Genomic DNA, 17,384 nt, shown 5'->3' on the forward strand with positions numbered 1-17,384 from the left:
TTGGTCTGCTATGAGACAAACTGAAGCAACTTGTCTGCTCACAGACAACTCTCTTTTCCTAGTGCTTATGGGCAGCTTCACTTTGTTTTTCATGTTTGAAAAACCCCTGTTGTTAATTCAGTGAGCCACCCAATAGCTGTTTTTAAAATTATCAATTAAACATCCTTGTCCTTTTGCCATCTTTGTGGCAAATTTTTCTTTCCTTTAGGTCCTAATCTGGAGTCTGGTGTCTCTTCATTAAAAAGAATTAATTATTTCCTCTATTAAAATGAATTAAAATTTCCTCTAGTTTGTTGCCTAAAAATGCAGGTCATGGTGATATGGCTTTGTTAATCTTACAAAATAATCAACAAACAACCCCCCAAAATCCACAAACAACAAAACAAGTGTTTAGGGAGGGGGGTTTAAACTCATTTGTACCAGTAGTCAAATAGTTTGCTTGTATTTGAGAGGTGGTTTAGATGGAAGTTTATTAAAAAGCTGATGTATTCATTTAAAAACAAACAAAACAAAACAAAAAAAAACCCCACAAAAACAACACACCACCACAGCCCAGTAGCTTAATCATCTTTTTTCTTGTTGCTTGATAAGCAAGTCAGGCTTCCTGGCTTATGCAGCCAATAGAATGCTTTAAACCATTATCTTTCGTTATTTTTTTGCTTCATAGTGTAAAAATGAGTGTTCCAGTCAAGTATGTCTCCTTTGTATATGCAGGTCGCTAACTTAAGCACATAGTTGAAGAATACAAACATGAAAACATCTTTATGTTAACATCGTGTTCACTCTGGAGTCGATGATCTGTGAACTTGCCTGGCTTATTCTTCAGCAAAAGTAAACTCTGGTAAGCACAAGAATGCATCTCTGGATGAACTGCTGTCCTATCTGCTACCTACCATGTCCTTTTCCAACTAGCTGTATGGTTTTCGTTCCAGTTGAAGCTTTCCATTAGAGTTTTAAAAACAAGCAAAGTATTTTTAAATATCTATCTATCTATCTATCTATCTATATATATATATATATCTCCCCTGGCTGTATTTAATTGCGGACCTTAGTTGGTAGCTGCAGAATTGGTGTGCACTGAAGATGGGGTGTTCCTTGAGCTGCCCTGACCTAGGCAGCACACTTGGCCTGGCACTGCAGAACGCAGCCACCACAAAAGCTCATAATTGGAGAACCACTGGTAAAAACGTCTGGGTCACCCCAGTATCATAGCTTTGTACTGAAAGAACCCGATCTTACAGTTTAATGCTTTTCGTCCTTTTTGACATTTCACCTCTTCAAATTTTTCTTCTCTTCCTTCCCTCAAATGTTGGAGTGATCTGTGGGACAGAAGATGATGCTGAGCTTGTGGGCACTTTATGCTGCCTGCTGCAGAGCTGCGCAAGATGTGGCTCCCTGCTAGATAAATGGGGAGACTTGGCCCCTTAATCTCGTGTGAAAATGAGCACTGGCTGGGAGTAAATGGGAGGTCATTTTTAGTTTGCTTTGTTGGGTTTTTTCAGGATGGAGAACAACAATCTTCTCAGCAAGTCAGCAGCTGAAACCCCCTTTTTTAGCTTTATTTCAAAAGATATGTGTCTGTTTGTCAAAGTGTTGTCTTAAGTGCAGTGTGTATTGGTATGATGTATGTTTTAATAATTTTGTAGTTTAGTGTTGTTCAGAATGCAAGTAGGTGGGGAGAAAGCCTCTTAACAGCAGGATAGATTTTTGTTAGAAAATGCTACCTTAAAAGGGCATAAAATACATAATAAGAATTTACCTCTTTCATAAAAAATATTGAGAATTTCTAATTGCATTTCATTTTGGCAAATTTAATTGTTTTGTAAGGCATTAGGATAGATAAGGAAAAATACCACAATAATTGAACTTCTTTAAAATTAAAGCCTTTGGGATATTTTAATTGACAGAAGAAAACTCTAGGACATGACCAGACACAGTCCTCTTGAGATTTTAGAAATTAAAAAAAAACCAACCCAACAACTCCACAGTTCAGAAATTCTTTGGTTTACTCTAATTATAAATTTGTTATACTCAACAATGACAGCAGACCAATGAACTTGCCTTTTTGCTGTTAGCTTTATTTGCTTGCTTGCTTGGGTTTAAACTGTTTACTAAATGCTGAACTCTGGGCTCAATTCACGATATTCTTCAGGATTATCTTTAGAAATAAACTGTGTTTTCACCAATAATCTTTTAACATTATTGACATTTTCCTAATGTCTAAATGTAGGTGTAATTCATCTTAAAAATGTTATATTACTATAAATTTTTTGCAGTGTAGTTGAAGTACAACACAGGCCCATAACCAAAAAGACCGGGCCATTTCTAAGATCCTTGCTTACAAATATTAGCATAGGGTGCATCTGACTGGATTTGATCGGTCTCTTCTAGTGTTCATGTTGTACACAGACTGAAACATTGAATTGGCGTGAGTTGCAGATGTTTCCGAGACAGTCTGTGATTGCCTGTGGTCCACAGAGAACTAAAAGTTAAAATTGTCCTGGCTTCTTGGCTTTAAGCTACTATTTACAAAGTATGACAGTTGGTATATACAGTCCTTCCTAAAATCTCTTCCTTGCCAGTGGTGGGGGTATTTGCCATGGCAGAATACTCTTTTGACAGGGAAAAGGAGAAATTATTTGTGTGTAAGTGAAGAAAGTCCCATAAAACATTTTTCCTAATTAGGTGCAGTTCTCACAGTGGAAGGATTTGGGAATGTGTGTGCTGATACATTTGGAGTCCAAACCATTAGCTCATCACTTGAAAGAAAATCCCATTGCTGCTCATAAGCAACTAATCAAAAGCCAAACACTTCCAGAAAAGAAGCATGAAGACAAATCTAGGGTAGTGCTATGTTTAAACACATGCAGTAGGGTTGAATACATCACAGATGAAGCAATAGTGAATTGATCCATTGCATCTATGGAAAGATATCAATAAAACAAAATGTCACTATTCAAGTTCTAAATATGAGGAATCCACCCATTGTTGTCCCAGGCGGACTCCGTTTCACTACAGAGCCCTGCAGCAATTCAAAGCATACTTTCTCCCCTTTCTCCATTTCTGCCATAGCAAAAGTAGTCATGGTGTTTCCATTTGGCGTTTTCCTCTGACCGCTTGAAAGAGTTCTTTTGTACCCACGGCTAAAGGAGAGTTGTCCTAGTGCTGGTCCTGAACTAAACTCCACAGAGATGACAAACAGGTAGACACCTTTATGGGGTGCTTTAAAGTAGCCATGTTCAGGGAAATAGCTGTTGCCGTAATTGAGATAAGTTTTATTGAACCTCACAGTTTTTTCTTTATCCTTTCCTTCTGAGAATCCTACATGGAATGCCACCAGTGAGTCTGAAAAAGAAAGAGGAACAGAACTTTAGCAATGAGCACTCTTCTCTCCCCAGGTTCATCAGGGTGGGAGATAAGATGAGGCCCTATCAGACCTGATTTCTGTGTCCTCCTTTGTAGAGCTAAATGCTTGAAATGGGTGTGTGCCTGGGAACAGATCAAATGGTTCCCTGGAAACACCTGAACCACTACTCTTGGAAAAGTATAAGGCTGAGACCACCCAGGGAGAAGAGAGGAAAAAAAAAAGGCACTTTTTTACTGCCCTAAAAATAGATTATTTTGAAATACATTCTCTGCTCATTCAGTCTTAACTACAGTTTTGCAGCACAGATGCCCAAAGGGGCTGATTTTTGCTCTATGTTCTCTGTCCACAACAAGGGCTGCAATCATAAAAGCCAGTGCTAAAGCTGTGGTGGGTGTAATTATGAGGTGCTTATGGCCACGTGTTTAGAGGGAAAGGGAACCGACCAGTCACAGCAAAGTAGAAGCTGAAAACTTGGACTCTGAAGCTTAACCATAAGAGGGAGAGTGTGGTCTCTGGGCAGTCCTCCCTGTTCCACTTGTGCAAATTACAGCAGGTTGCTTAAATTATCTGTCCACGTTAGGAAGGATTTGGTGCTTTGCGTACGCTCCTGCCAGGCTCAAATAACAGAGGAAAAAGAAGCAAGAGCAGGAAGGCTAGCGCTCCCCGCTTCGAAAGAAAAAGCTGCTACTACGTTAACGTGAGCATCTGCAAACAAAATTTGTTCTAAACATCTGAAGTTGAATTAGTTCCAGGCCAATTTCTCAGCAGCTACAATGGGTGTAATTTTATTGGCCTCGAGCAAAGTGCATCAGTGTATCAACTTGGTTCTCACTCAAACTGCTTATTTTGATGGGAGGATGTAAATAATGTCAGAATTTCTCCCTCCAGCATCCCACAAGATACTGACAGGTCTCACAAGTGATATGCTCTGTGTCTGGACCTTACAGCAGGGCCCAGAAAGAAGCTAGACCTGCGCATGGGCAAGTAAAAGAAAAGAACCCACCTTTTTCCAGAAGTTCTGTCTGCACTGTATTTCTTCCACTCATCATTTGCGTATTTTCTCTGTGCTTCTCTGGCTTTTTCTTGTCTCTTTGCTTGTCTTGACCTTTCTGTTGCCTTCTCCCTTTTCTGGTCAGCATTGACTGAATCTTTGTAACATCCAGAGTTATATTTGAGGCAGCTAATTCTTCATTGCTTCCAAATAGCTTTTTAAAAATCGCCAGATGTTCCTCCAGCTTCCGCTTGATGGTTGCTAAATCTGCTGAGAGAATTTCCACAGAAATATTGAGTGGCTCAATTACATTTGCTATTGTATGATTGCAGCTGGATTCGTGCCTCTTGATTGCCAGGCTCAGGTGTTTGATATCATTCTTCAGAGTCATGATATCGTTATAAGCTGAGTTATCCAAGGAGTCATCTTTGGCAGCCTCATAGTTTGGTTCCATATGTTCTATGATGCTGCGTTGACTACTAACTTCATCTAGAATAGACGCTGTCTGCGTTTCTTCTTTGGGATGCCTAGGAGATGCATGAGCATCATGATTATTCTGCTGACCTCTCTCCAAGAGGTGAAATCTCTTCATAAGAGATTCTAAAGTTACATTTTGTTCTTGGAGTTTATCTGCTATATGCCTGAGAGATTCTTGCAGCTGAAATACTGATGATATTAGGATACTAGGATCTTCTTCAAACAAGACTTCCATAAATTCTTCTCCCAGTAAAGCCTCCAGTGCTGCTTCATGCCGCATGGCATCTTCCAAAAGAGAGCCAAAAGAACTGTTGAGATACTTGATGTGTCGATGAATTTCTTCATCTTTCTTCTTCAAGAAGCCTATGTCTTCTGAAAAAGCCATAACTTGCGACTGAAGCTGTCTGTTTTCTTCTTGACGGAGATTAAGGGACTGATGGATAGATGGAAAAGCTGAGGAGAGCTCTTCAATTTCATTCCTCAAGAGATCTCTGAAAACTGACTCTAAGTGCTTCATGTCCTTCAAGTTTGGTTGGGTGCCTTCAAGGGAATAAGTGATGTTCTTTATATCTTCTTCCAGAACATCAGTGTCAGAAGATATTCTCTGGCAATTACATTCCTCCATGTACCTCAACAGATCTGAATAGTTTTCCCGAAGATTTGAGACAGTGTAGTTGAGCTCTGATACCTGCCTTTCCATTGCTGCTTTGTTTTCTTCCATAATAACTGATTTCTCCATTAAAGTTATTGTAAGATCTTCTGGCCTGTACTTTGAGATATTTTTTTTTAACTCCTTAAACCACCTCTCTAAAACTTCAATATTCTGAAAGGCCACATCTGACTCCATGTAAAGTTCTTTAATCTGCTTTGCATGCCCTGCTAGAATGTCATTTATTTGTCTGATGGTTAACTGGGTGTTTTCATCTTTGGGACCGTGATGTGAGGAGAGTCCTGTTAGATTTTTTTTCAAAGTCTCAAATTTATTTTCAAGATCGTTTTGCTCTTGTTTCATGTTTTCGATGCTGCTGTTGAAAGCTAAGAAATGGGACTGCTGTATCTTGTGAAACTTCTTGAGCTTTGTGTCAGAATCCGCCTTGATCATGGTGAGGTTGTAGTGAATCCTAGCCTGCTGCAGCTGCAATTGGTTCTCTATGTCTCTTTTCACCTGATCAACTTTCACTATGTTTTCTTGGACTTTTGATTCAAACTTTGTTCCTAGCTCCTGGAATTCCTTCTTGGGCACAGTGCTCTCTTGGAATCTTTCTATGCTTTTCTTGTTGGCTTCCACGTCACGGGACAGATTTCTCACCATGTTCGAGAGGTTCTGTAAGCTTCTGTTGAAGCTTGCCCACATTGGGTTAAAATGTTTCCTTAGAAAATTCTCCACATGGGGAAACAAAACTTGCTGTAGAAGCCTTTCCTGTAGATCTGTTAACACAGTTTAAAAAGAAAAAAATAATCATTTAATTACATTTAAATTCTGCTTTTGGAACACACATTAATCTGGCCAGGGTAACTCAACTATGTATATTTCTGGAGTAACTGCGACTGTGATAAATTTTGACAATTGCAGAACTAGCCTAATTTTAAATCAAGGTTACTGTGAAGCACATTGTGTCTTTGAGTCTGCAGACAATAGCTTAGATATGTATTGACTGCCCTGTCGAAGTCATAAAAATACTGCGTTTTGAAACACGTGGACAAGCAGTTTTGTAGGTGGCTGTAACTGCCCAGTTCTTAGCAGATGGGCTCTTGCTTCTTTGACTGTCTCATAATGTTGTTCTTTTTCTGAAGCTTTCTACAATGCACCTTCTGCTTCACAAAGTTATACAGTATCTTAACAGCTGGCTATTCCAGGCCGGAAGTAAATAACTTGAAAAACCTCTGAACTATCTGCACTATGTGTGAATTATATTAAGGCCTGATTTCTAACTATTATGTGCAAACTTGAGTGCCTTGAAGTTCACTGAGGACAATGGTCTGTATCATTAGAAAATGTTTCTGTGAGCCAATGGCTCGCATCAGGAGGTCAAATTTGGTAGCGCTTTTTTCCCCCACTCCTATATATGTCAGGAATAAAGTTCCAGAGAAGGGTTGAATGTTACTTTTTTTTTTTTTTACATACACCAGTCTGATATTGCACACATCAGAGTATATAACATGAGTATGAAAACAGAAACCAAACCTAAACTCTGCATCCACATAGATGACAAGACGCCATCGAAGCAGAATAGTAAGCTAACAAATTTTAAGAATAAGCAACCTCTATTCTGTGGTTAAGGCAAATTCTGAAATTCCAGAAAAGTGCGAAGGAATCTACCTTTCATCTCATTTCCCATTCCAAGTTACTCTTGAATTTGGCTCATTCATTTGTATTAGAATTGCATCCATTTTTGCCCTCTTTAGAAACAACCAGCAGACCGAGGAATATCAGGGTATTGTTGGTTTCAGTTTTTCTTTCCGATCTGCGTGGTTTTTCAGGGCCTATTGTCAGGCTGATAATTCTGCGTCAGACCTCTCACCTGAATTGCTCTGGTTCACTTCTAACACCATGCTTGTACCGTTGTTTTCAAATATTCTCTGTAAGTCCCCTAAGTTGCTGACTGCTTGATGAATATCACTTTGAAGATCATCCAGTAAAGCCTCATGATTTTGAGTGACTTCCAACATTTCTCTTGACTCCACAGATGTTGACACTAATCACAAGATTAAAAAAACAAAGTCATGCAACAGAGTGCGGCGACCAGGCAACAGGTATTCCTACAAGACCTCTGAGAACACCTGTGTATTTTTTGCTCTGAAACCTTTGCACTTCCATTTAGGGGGTTTGTTGATTTATAGCACCTAAACTTGCGGTGCCTTTGCAAAGATTTTTTTCAACAGTGATGAAAATATATTTAAATATTAACAGAAGAACTTCAGCCATGCTAGCCATGATGGCAGTAAAATACTCTTCATTTAAAATCTCCCCATACCAGAAAAATGTTCTGGAATAATAACTCCCTTCAAGCCAACTGACTGAAAGGATAGCAAGGTTTAGCAACCCAGAATGAAAGAGCAACTGAGGTGTTTCTCTAAGGAATCAGAAGTGCAGGGTGTAAGTGTTGTAGCTGACTCTGGCTGAGAGGCCCTTTAACACATGTTTTTGTAAATAAACACCTGCTAATTTGAGCTGTAGATTTCAAAGCGTATGCTGAGAATTGCAGAAACTAGTATATCCCAACTGTGCCACCCTGGGGGCCTCTTGCCCTCCAGGGTTACCTTTGACATTTCACTCCAATGTTTTATAAACTTAAGTCCTGTAAAGCAACTGCTTATTCATTCAGTGCTGAGAGCATAATGTAAAGACGACTCCCTTTCAGGGCTGCAATACTGCCCTAAATCCAATCGCTAGAAGATACTTAATAGCACTGTGAGCCACACCATTTCCCCAGAGGGTGAGGAAAGGTCCTCCTTGGATGCTTAGGTTGGTAGGACAGAGTGCATGAGATACGAATCTATGGTACCTCATAATAATAATCTCAAAGCTACTGGGTAGCTGCTCTAAAACCAGCATTTTTAATAAATTGTTTTTTCTGGTAAGACTTCTGAGCATGGTGTGCTTTCCTGTGAATCCACTTTTAGCAGAGCAAGGGGTTGAACATCCCTGCCACAGCTCTGTACCAGCTGCCCTTCTCGCGGGTTATCGCTGAGGGCCAGCCAGCATACAACTTCCGAAATTCTTGGATGCTTTGTGTAGAGCATTCATGTAGTGTTACACCAAGAGCCCTCATTTATGCCAATAAATGTAGTTGTGTAAAAGCTTTCCCAAATAATGCTTTCACTAGAAATATTGTCCATGGACTATCTTGTTAAAATCTCAGCGAAAAGCACATCTTTTTTTTTCTGATCTGTGACTGAGATGCAAAAGAATGGCAAGCAAAACGACTTCAAGCACATACTGTGGTTTGAGAACTCCTCCTCTTCCCGTCCTTGAGCTTGATTTCCGGGCACCAGAATAACATTGGGATCTGCAATTGAGATGTAATACATCTGTGAAAATGGTTTAGATGCAGAAACTACTACAGTTTAGCAAGGCACTGCAGGGCTATTTCAGGTGTAGCGTGACTGATGTGGAGACAGGCTTCTGCACTGCAGGGTGCTGAGGGAAAGAACGTCGTGTCTGGAGAATTTCCCTTGTTTACAGTGCAGAAGTAGCATACAACATTGCATAAGTGGTAATACTATGCAGTAGGGGTGAGATTTTAACTCATGCTGATTTATCATTCCTAAGAAATTAGTCTAGTGCAAGTATGTGCTGATATGTTGGGGTTTTTTTCTGGTGGGTCTGTCAAAAGATCTGCAAATTCCCCTTCCTTGTTCCACAGTTACCTGAACTTTCTGATGGCACCAACTACAGTGAGTGATGCTGTACAAATGAGGAGATAAAGATGGAGCAGCTGGTTTTGGTGAATGAGTGTAATGAAGGAGAGACTAAACTAGAAGCCCTGCAGTTGGTAAATGGCAAATGAATACCTTTCTCCACGTGTACAGATAACAAAGGTGCTACAAACAGAAACATAAGTAGCTAATGCTCTTGGCTACTAATTGCAGCCAATTACAACTACTTGTTTCAAGGCACCAGTGATTTGGGGCATAGCAGGCCAAAGAAAATACGGCATCGATTCTTAAAAAAAAAAAAAAAAAGGAAAAGCAAGTAGGCAAACTTTTTTTTTTCTTGCCATCATGACTGGCATCAATTCGTTAATTCTCACGCTTGCTCTCTAGGTTTCCTTACCATGCTGTTCACAGTCCTTGCCGATAAATCCAGGGCAGCATTTCCACTGCAAAGACTTCAAAACCTTCTGTTTCACTTGATAGACTGGCTTCAGAGCAGTCCTGTACCTGGGGAGTAAGGGTCTGGGTGTTAGAGTGCAAGTTATCGTCAGCTGCTGTCACTCGGGGTGGATTCACTGACTCCAGCAGCAGCCCGCTGCCAAGCGTGTCCTAGATGACTAATGCACAACACAATTAAGAAATTTGTCATAAACTGTACCACTGCTTTAGGGAGTCCACAGCAATCTTTTCCCCCCTAGATAAAGTTGCTTTTCAGGACTGTTGTCTACAACAGGAGGTGTGTGCAAATTCTTACTTGCAGACAGACTGTAACTATTCAGTGAGCAGGGCTCCAGTGGTCTGCCTCACGCTTTATTCTTCTTTGGTAGAGATTTTTTTCCAAACACACTGGCAATGATCTGATGCAACCCTGAGAGATGTCACAGGTGGCAAATTTATGTAACTATCAGAAACGCAACTAATATTTATTGTAATGGAGTCCTTTGCAATCAAGTTTGGACTGAGCTTGGATTTCTGTAATACTCTGTTGAGTTGTAGAGAAAGTTTTATTTTTAAAAAAATATTCCAAAATGTCTCTGGTACCAAGCAAAATACAAATTTGGTAAAAACTGTGCTAGAAATAATCATGAAACTTTTTTTGTTGTTTTTCAGAGAAAGAGAAATGAATTGTATTAACAAATAGCAAAAGCATTTTTGCAGTCAAGTAACCATATAGATGTGAAAACATGTGAGTATTAAATATTACGTCACTTCAACGGTGCGTTGTGATTCAGTGTCTCCCAACTTTAAAAATGTATCATTCTTGGTACCTTAAGGTACACTATTGGATTTCACCAGTACTCTTTGGGCAGCCAGTCCTTCTGAAAGCAGAGTAAGCACCTGGGCAATTGCATGTCGCTAACTCCTGCCATGTAAATGGTCTCACTGATGGCCACAGGCAGAGATTTTTTAAGTTATACATGTGTATTATAATCTGAAAATCATGGAACAGGTATGGTTTCTGGTTTTGGTTTTCTTTTTTTTTCGAATAAACATGTGGGAAGATTTGAAAAATCTTTTAATCACCTTGTAGTCCTGTACTTGATGGCTTGGAAAGGCAGTTGTTCTCCCAGGTTACTTAAATGCCTGATGACCTTATGTGCATAAATCAGACCCTACATCACTTTGGCATTAAACTGAGTTGATGCTTTAGTTCTTCTTAAAATAAGTCATGAAATGCTTTTGAAAATACCATTTAGGTACTCCAGAGCAAATTCTGTTTTCTTCAGTGGTTTTATTTAGGATACTTACATGATCTTCTGGCAGTCTGGTGCTCCATTGGGACAGGGCTGTTGGGAATTGACAATGTACTTCTCCTTCATGCAGGCTTCTATGTACGTTACCAGCCGGGACTGCGTGAAGGAACACCAGTTCCTAGTGGAAGAAAGACATGGGAAAGGAATTTGAAATGGGTCTTTTTAAGTTTCTGCTTGTAACAGTGCCAAGGGAAGAGTGAAATGCAGAAGAGCCTTCTATTTTTTTTTTCCTTTTTTTTTTTTTTTTCAGCTGGGTGGTGAGGAAAGTGGAAAATGCTTGCTAGCTTCTCCCTCCACTCCTAGTTCATTTGTTTTCATTTAGGATGTTTATCTAAGTTTGTTACAAAAGGGTTGATTGTCTGAACTTTGATGCATTAGTTCCATTTCCAGTCCTTTCATTTAGCAGGAGAAATTTCCAACCCATGATAACCTGCAGGTTAATGTCACTTTAAATGTCAAATTGCCTTTCTCGGCATGTTGCCATTTCAGATGCCTAATGACTGACTCATCAGGTTGAGGCAGTCTGCTTCTGAAAACTTAATCCAACATAAACTCCATTAATAATCAGTGTCTTCCTAAGTATGGCATCTTCAAGATTATATAGTGACTGATTGGATTTTATTAATTAGACTAGCTTTGAAATAATTTCTCCCATCACTTGCAGGAGAAGAATGTTGGAAAAATGAGGGTTGTTTTCTTGGGTTTTAGTTTTATGCTTCTAGCAAGGACAAATGAGTTCTACTAGTCTGGTAAATTTTCCAAGTCAGAATTATATAGGCATGTGTTAATCCCAGAGTGTAGACGAGCCTCTTCCTTTTCAAGAGCTTAAAGTCGAGACATGGAAGTGTACTGTTGGTTGAAGTTTGATGGTTAAAATCCAAGACGAGAAGCGACAGGGAGTGAGGAGTGATAACTATAATGGGAAATGAAGAAAATAATTATGATTAGCATTGCAATTATTGTTCATAAACTATGTGCATATTCAACACATTATTTCAGATAGTGTGTTTACAGAAATTCACCAGTTAAGCACCAAAGGATTCTCCCATTCTCTATGGATGGAGATGAGTAGAAAAGGGATGTGGTGGCTTTATTTGGGCAGAGAAGCTCTGGGGAGACGAGGCGTCCCTGCTCTCTCACTGTTTACCTCTGGCTACAAAATCTTCAGAGGAAGAGCCCCTGAACCAGCAATTGTATTTTACAGACAACCTGTCTTAAAGGCAGTCTAGGGCCTTGTGTTCTACACGAGTTTGGCTATGTGTCCTGCCTATTGTAGGAGAGCACCTAAAATGGTTATTTCTAAAACTGTGTGCACACAGGGCCTTTAGGAAGTTGCAACATACCACTTAACAACACACTGATGTTAAAACAAGCTAATCTTCTTCCTTAGGGAAAAGGTGGTGTTGAGTAGCGGGGAGAGAGAAACTAAAATATATATACCACCCTCACTGCTATAGCTAATTCACCATGACTTTCCAGGCTGTCTCCATATAGACAGGTCCAAACAGGCTACCAGGTTAACACAGTTAACCTGACTGGTTCCTGGCCTGGGAAACGGAAGTGGGGATTGAACTTAGTTCCTCTTTTCCAATGAAGATGCAGTTTTTGAGGGACAAGGGACTCAGAACGGCACGCCGACTCTGCCAGCTCAGCCTCTGTGGTTTGGGCTCTGAAGCAGTGACCTTCCACAGCCCATGCCACCTGGGCATCAGGCAGGCTGCAGGGGACTCCATCTTCCCCAGGGGCCCACAAAATCCAGCTCTTCCCCTTGCAGCAGAACCTGCAGCTCCTTCAAACACTCCTCGGTGCTCGCTGGGTTGGAGCTGTTAACTCTTCTGAACCAAAACAGGAAACTCCACAGTTTAAATCACAGTCCTGTTTTCCAGAAGGGAAGGTTAGCATGAAATCGGTTGCAAAAGGGGTCTGAGGCCTTCATCGCTCCCTCAGGGTAACGCACCTGCAGAGCAAACAGCTTTCCAGTTGCCATGAAACTCGCTGTCCTGGTTGGAAACCACTTGCTTCTCAAAAAGTGAGCTACTCTGTTACGTTAGATGTCCATGTGACAGCTGCATTACCCATGGTAAGAACTGGACACTATGGTATTTTTATATCTTCCTGATACAGCTACTGGCAATTCAGTATTGCAAAGTTTGAACGCCCAAGAGTAAATCTGATAAGGGAGCAGGTGCTATTTTCACACAATTTGGGATTTTCCCCCCCTCTGTCTAGCATCTCTGGGGGTCTGCTGTTCTACCTCTGGTATAGTCACAGCCATTACTATGAGCCTTAGAGCTTGCTGGCATTAATATACGCAGTATATCTGCTTAAATGAAGCCTGGAGAAAAATTACAAATCATATTGTAGGCCATTATGCATGCTATTAGATTCCTTTCCCTTAAGAAGTCAACACTAGTTTCTCAGAACAAAAGTAATATCAGACCTTATACAGTACTGTTCGTGTCAGGTGGGGTGTTTGGAGAGACCAGGGGTTCTTGTACACGGTGAGTTTGTTGGAGCTTGTGTTATAGTGGAGCAGAGCATTGTGAGGGGGAGAGCTGTGCCTGATAAAGAATAGCTGAACTTTAGGCTGTATATTTTTAAATGGGAACACAGGAACCAAATCTCTGACAATCAGCATCTATGGAAAAAGTTTGCCCCTCTGAGAGAGTTGCAGAAACAATGGGGAACTGAGTTCTCCACAAAAGCAGAAGCTGTGGCCGCAGCGGCCAGGAGAAGGGGAGGAAGCTGCGAGGAAGCTGGAAACCTCAGGAGGAAAGAGCAGACAGGCTGGGCTAGCTGGGAACAGTTCACCAGGCTTGCCAGAACACAGACAGCCTTCTTTGCTGCCCCGTTTCTTAAGGAAAACGTGACTGTGATTTCAGCAAACACCCATGGAAGCAAAACTCCTTATTTCTGAGAAGCAGGGGCAGGAATGAAGCAAAGACTGCGGCACTGGGAAGGCAGAACAGGAAAGCAGGCTGCTGCCGCCTTTGTTGTGATTTCAAGCCAAAACAGCTGGTTTTGGTGAGCTGCAGTTTTAAGGCCTTTGCAAGGGACTGGGGGAATTTTCCCCATTTTGGGAATGGGAGTGTTCTTTCCTGTGGGAGTGAACCAGAAGACAAATTCTCAAGTTTTTATGAAATCATTACTCTTCCAGAGTCAAACACGCTGCTTGTGTCACCAGGAGGTTCGGTTAAAGCCTGCAGACCGACATACATGCTTGGGCTGACGTCTGCCTCTGAGGCGTGCGTGTGCCCGCCAGGCTTTATAAGGCTGCATCGCTTTTTGGTGGTCCCTACAAGATGAAAAATTCTGAATCGGAGACCCTCTTTGTGTTCGCCGTTAGGCTGTCCTCTCACGTATACCTGGCAAACCACAGCTGGGAGTAGCTTTTTCCCCTCAAATTCTCTCTGCTCTTTTTTTTGTGGGGAAATAAATCACCCCGGTGCTGCTGCTGGAGCTCGCTGGCATCGTTGCGAGGTGCAGCATCCTGGGTCTGCCCACGGGATGCCTGCCAGATCCAGGCAGGCATCTGCGTTCAGCGTGGAAACCTCCTTTTAAAATAGGATCCTTTGGCTTTAGTGTTTTGTTCTTTCCTAGTGAAAACCATCCACGCCCCGTGAATCATCATCTGGGCTGATTTGTTTTTCCCACCATACACAGCTCCCAAACAAGTCCTTAGAGTTATGTAGGCCATGCAGATCTAAGGCAAATGTTTACATGCATCAACACGTGTGTGAGCAAGAATGTGGCATCGAATGACTGTAAGTACTTTTGCTATAAGGCACGTGTGAATATGCACACAAATTTGATAGAAAATATGAGGATTTTCTTTCAAAACCTGTTAATGAGTTGGAGGTATCTGGTGGGCTTCTCACTTGCAGAAAGGGCCCATGTTGTATCAGAAATTGAATCAATTGTTGATCCCAACTTGATGCTTACTTGGACAGTTGTTAGAATTATGCAGAATGAATAGCATGAAAAAAGGGGAATTCGACAGACTCAGTAAAAACTTACTTTAATGGTGGTCACATTTCTTTGTGTCCATTTTTCTTCAGTATCTGCTCACTAGTTCTCCCTCACTTGATCTTACAAGCTTATTCATGGAGCTGAAGTGCTACATGATATCATGTTTTGGTTTTAATAACAAAAACTTTTAGTGGCTTCAAGTTCCATGAAGCTTATCAAAATTTAGTCTTTCATCAAATACATAAATAAGGCCTGCTTTTCACATCTGCAATCTAGATACACGTGCCCAAAGGTGAAACTTCTATTGCAGTATTTTTTGCACATCTTGTCAAATGCTTCCTTTAAGGAAACTTTGATACCTGTTACTAAAAATACTCCTTCACTGTATTAACCTTGAGGGGAAAATATGTCATTCTTTAATGTTAAGTGGAACAATTTAAAGCCTTACAAAGGCTTGATCTAAAGTTCAGTGAGGCGAGCGGGACTACTTCTGGTGGCACCAGTGGGCTCTGAAACGGGCTCTGAAGTTTCAAAGAGCTGCTCTTTCACAAATAGCACTTTTTTTATTCAGCTGGAACACAGCAGCTTTGTGTTCTGCTTCTGTGTTTTTTCCCCGCTTTGTAATTATGTCGCTTCATTCACTGAATATATAACCAACTTAGCACCCTCTGCTTCCATCCTCTTTAACACAGTTCCCTTTTGATTCAAGCCTCTGCTGCCAAGGAGAGAGGAGTAGAAAGAAGTTGCTCATGCAAGGGGAGCAGAAGAGCTTTCTCGCCAGTCTGGTGAATGGTAAAGTTTATAACAATGCAGCAAGTTAGAGCAACACTTGAGGGAACTCGAACAAATCCAGGGCTACAGATGTTTCATTTGTTCAGTTGCTTTTCCTGTTTTACATTCCAAGCTAATTAATCCTTTTTCTTTAACCAGGAAAAAAAATATCGTGAATAATTTTCTTTAGTAGACAAGGTGGGGGTTTTTTTCTACGCTTTCTTCTAATCTCCTTATTGAATAGAGTCTTCATATGAATAGGGTAATCCATTTTTGCCTTATTTTGAGGCAAGTGTGTTCTTTTGTCTGAGGTTCAATACATCTGATGACAAGGCATTATGTATTTAAATAAGATTCAGCAACTTCAGGTTAGCTCAAACTCCTTTTATTTGAACCTTTAAGGTATTTAAACTATGAGCTGATCAATGGTTATTTTTTTTCTTATGTTGGATACTACTTCTTCTTTTACTGAAACACTGGAAAATGCAGGCAGTTCTATCTCTGATTCTAGGATTTTTCTGGGCTGCCTTATAACAAAATAAAACCCACAGAAGCAGGAGATAAAGCAAAATAGCTGGTCTGCAGTAATTATCACTTTGCTCAAATGAATACGGGGTAGTCTCTTTTCTCATAAACTGGTACACTGACAATCACAGCATGACAGTCGGTGTGAATAATGTCCCCCAGCTCAGCTAGGTACTTAGATGCTTTATTTTTCTTAGTTACAGGTTCTCGTGACTGGCACTGCAATGCATAATTTTAGACACTTCCTAGGTCAGTGGAATTTTTGCCTGAACAAAAGCTTCAGGACTTCAGGACGTTGTTTTTCCATAAGTTTTGTTATTCCTTTGGCTGTACCACTGAATTGTCTTTCACATCAGTTTCCTTGGGTTTCTATTCTCAAGGAAGCCAGTTTCTATAATTACTTGGAAAACTCCTGTCCAGCCATTCCTGTGTCTACCTCTGACAGAGTGCAAAACTTTTCAGGTCCGTGACACTTTCCTTTTCCATACAGTGCAAAAGGCACCAGACGCACAATTATTGCTGCTTAAATGTGCTACAAAATGACAATAGAGGACTGTGTTCTCCTAATTTAATCAAGTGATTTTCCATTAACTTGTGCAGAATGACTCCTGGCTTATACCAGTCGAAGCACAAAAAAAAAAAAAAAAAAAAAGAAAAAGACTGAGGCATTAGCTATGGAGTAATCTATGTTCTGCTTTTCCCTCAGTGCAAAATTCTCACTGACAAGAAAAAGCAGCCTCAATAAAACAGAGGTAAAATATCACATTTAAATTAATCTAAACTAAGACTATGCTAGTCAGATTTAAGACAGACATATCTTTTGGTTTGTTATGGAATGCGGAAGGTATTCAGCTGTTGAAAAAGGCTCTGGCTCTCCGAGGGAACGCAGTGTGCCGCCGGGTTTTTAATTAGCAGACAGCGAGTGATCACTGGTGGTCTGTCAGTGAATTCCCCAGCTCTTCCCAAGCAGCCAGCAACCTGTGTTAACAATCAGGCAGCAGAAACTCTCATATTTCTCTGTCTTTCTCTTAGGATGAGTCGAACTCCCTCCCAGGCCGAATCTGGGATCTTCCCCTGACTCATCCCATGAACCACCCGGGCTTTCCCTGGGGTTTAAGCGGGCTGATGTGTTTCTGGTTTACCTTAACAAGCT

At 40.7% G+C, this 17,384-nt stretch overlaps 1 protein-coding gene across 1 annotated transcript in view; it reads right to left on the reverse strand.

Moving 5' to 3' along the window:
* Positions 1-2,842: 2,842 nt before the first annotated feature.
* The window catches only part of MMRN2 (multimerin 2), a 20,984-nt gene continuing 6,442 nt past the window's right edge, over positions 2,843-17,384 (reverse strand). The window contains exons 2-7 of the mRNA XM_009893032.1: positions 10,962-11,084; positions 9,613-9,719; positions 8,777-8,845; positions 7,358-7,531; positions 4,371-6,263; positions 2,843-3,345 (exon numbers count right to left, since the gene is read on the reverse strand). Of these exons, the coding sequence (XP_009891334.1) occupies positions 2,957-3,345; positions 4,371-6,263; positions 7,358-7,531; positions 8,777-8,845; positions 9,613-9,719; positions 10,962-11,084 (2,755 nt within the window). The 3' untranslated portion in view covers positions 2,843-2,956. The remainder of the gene's footprint in view (positions 3,346-4,370; positions 6,264-7,357; positions 7,532-8,776; positions 8,846-9,612; positions 9,720-10,961; positions 11,085-17,384) is intronic.

Source organism: Charadrius vociferus, unplaced genomic scaffold (genome assembly GCF_000708025.1).
Source record: "Charadrius vociferus isolate BGI_N301 unplaced genomic scaffold, ASM70802v2 scaffold429, whole genome shotgun sequence".
Classification (NCBI taxonomy): domain Eukaryota; kingdom Metazoa; phylum Chordata; class Aves; order Charadriiformes; family Charadriidae; genus Charadrius; species Charadrius vociferus.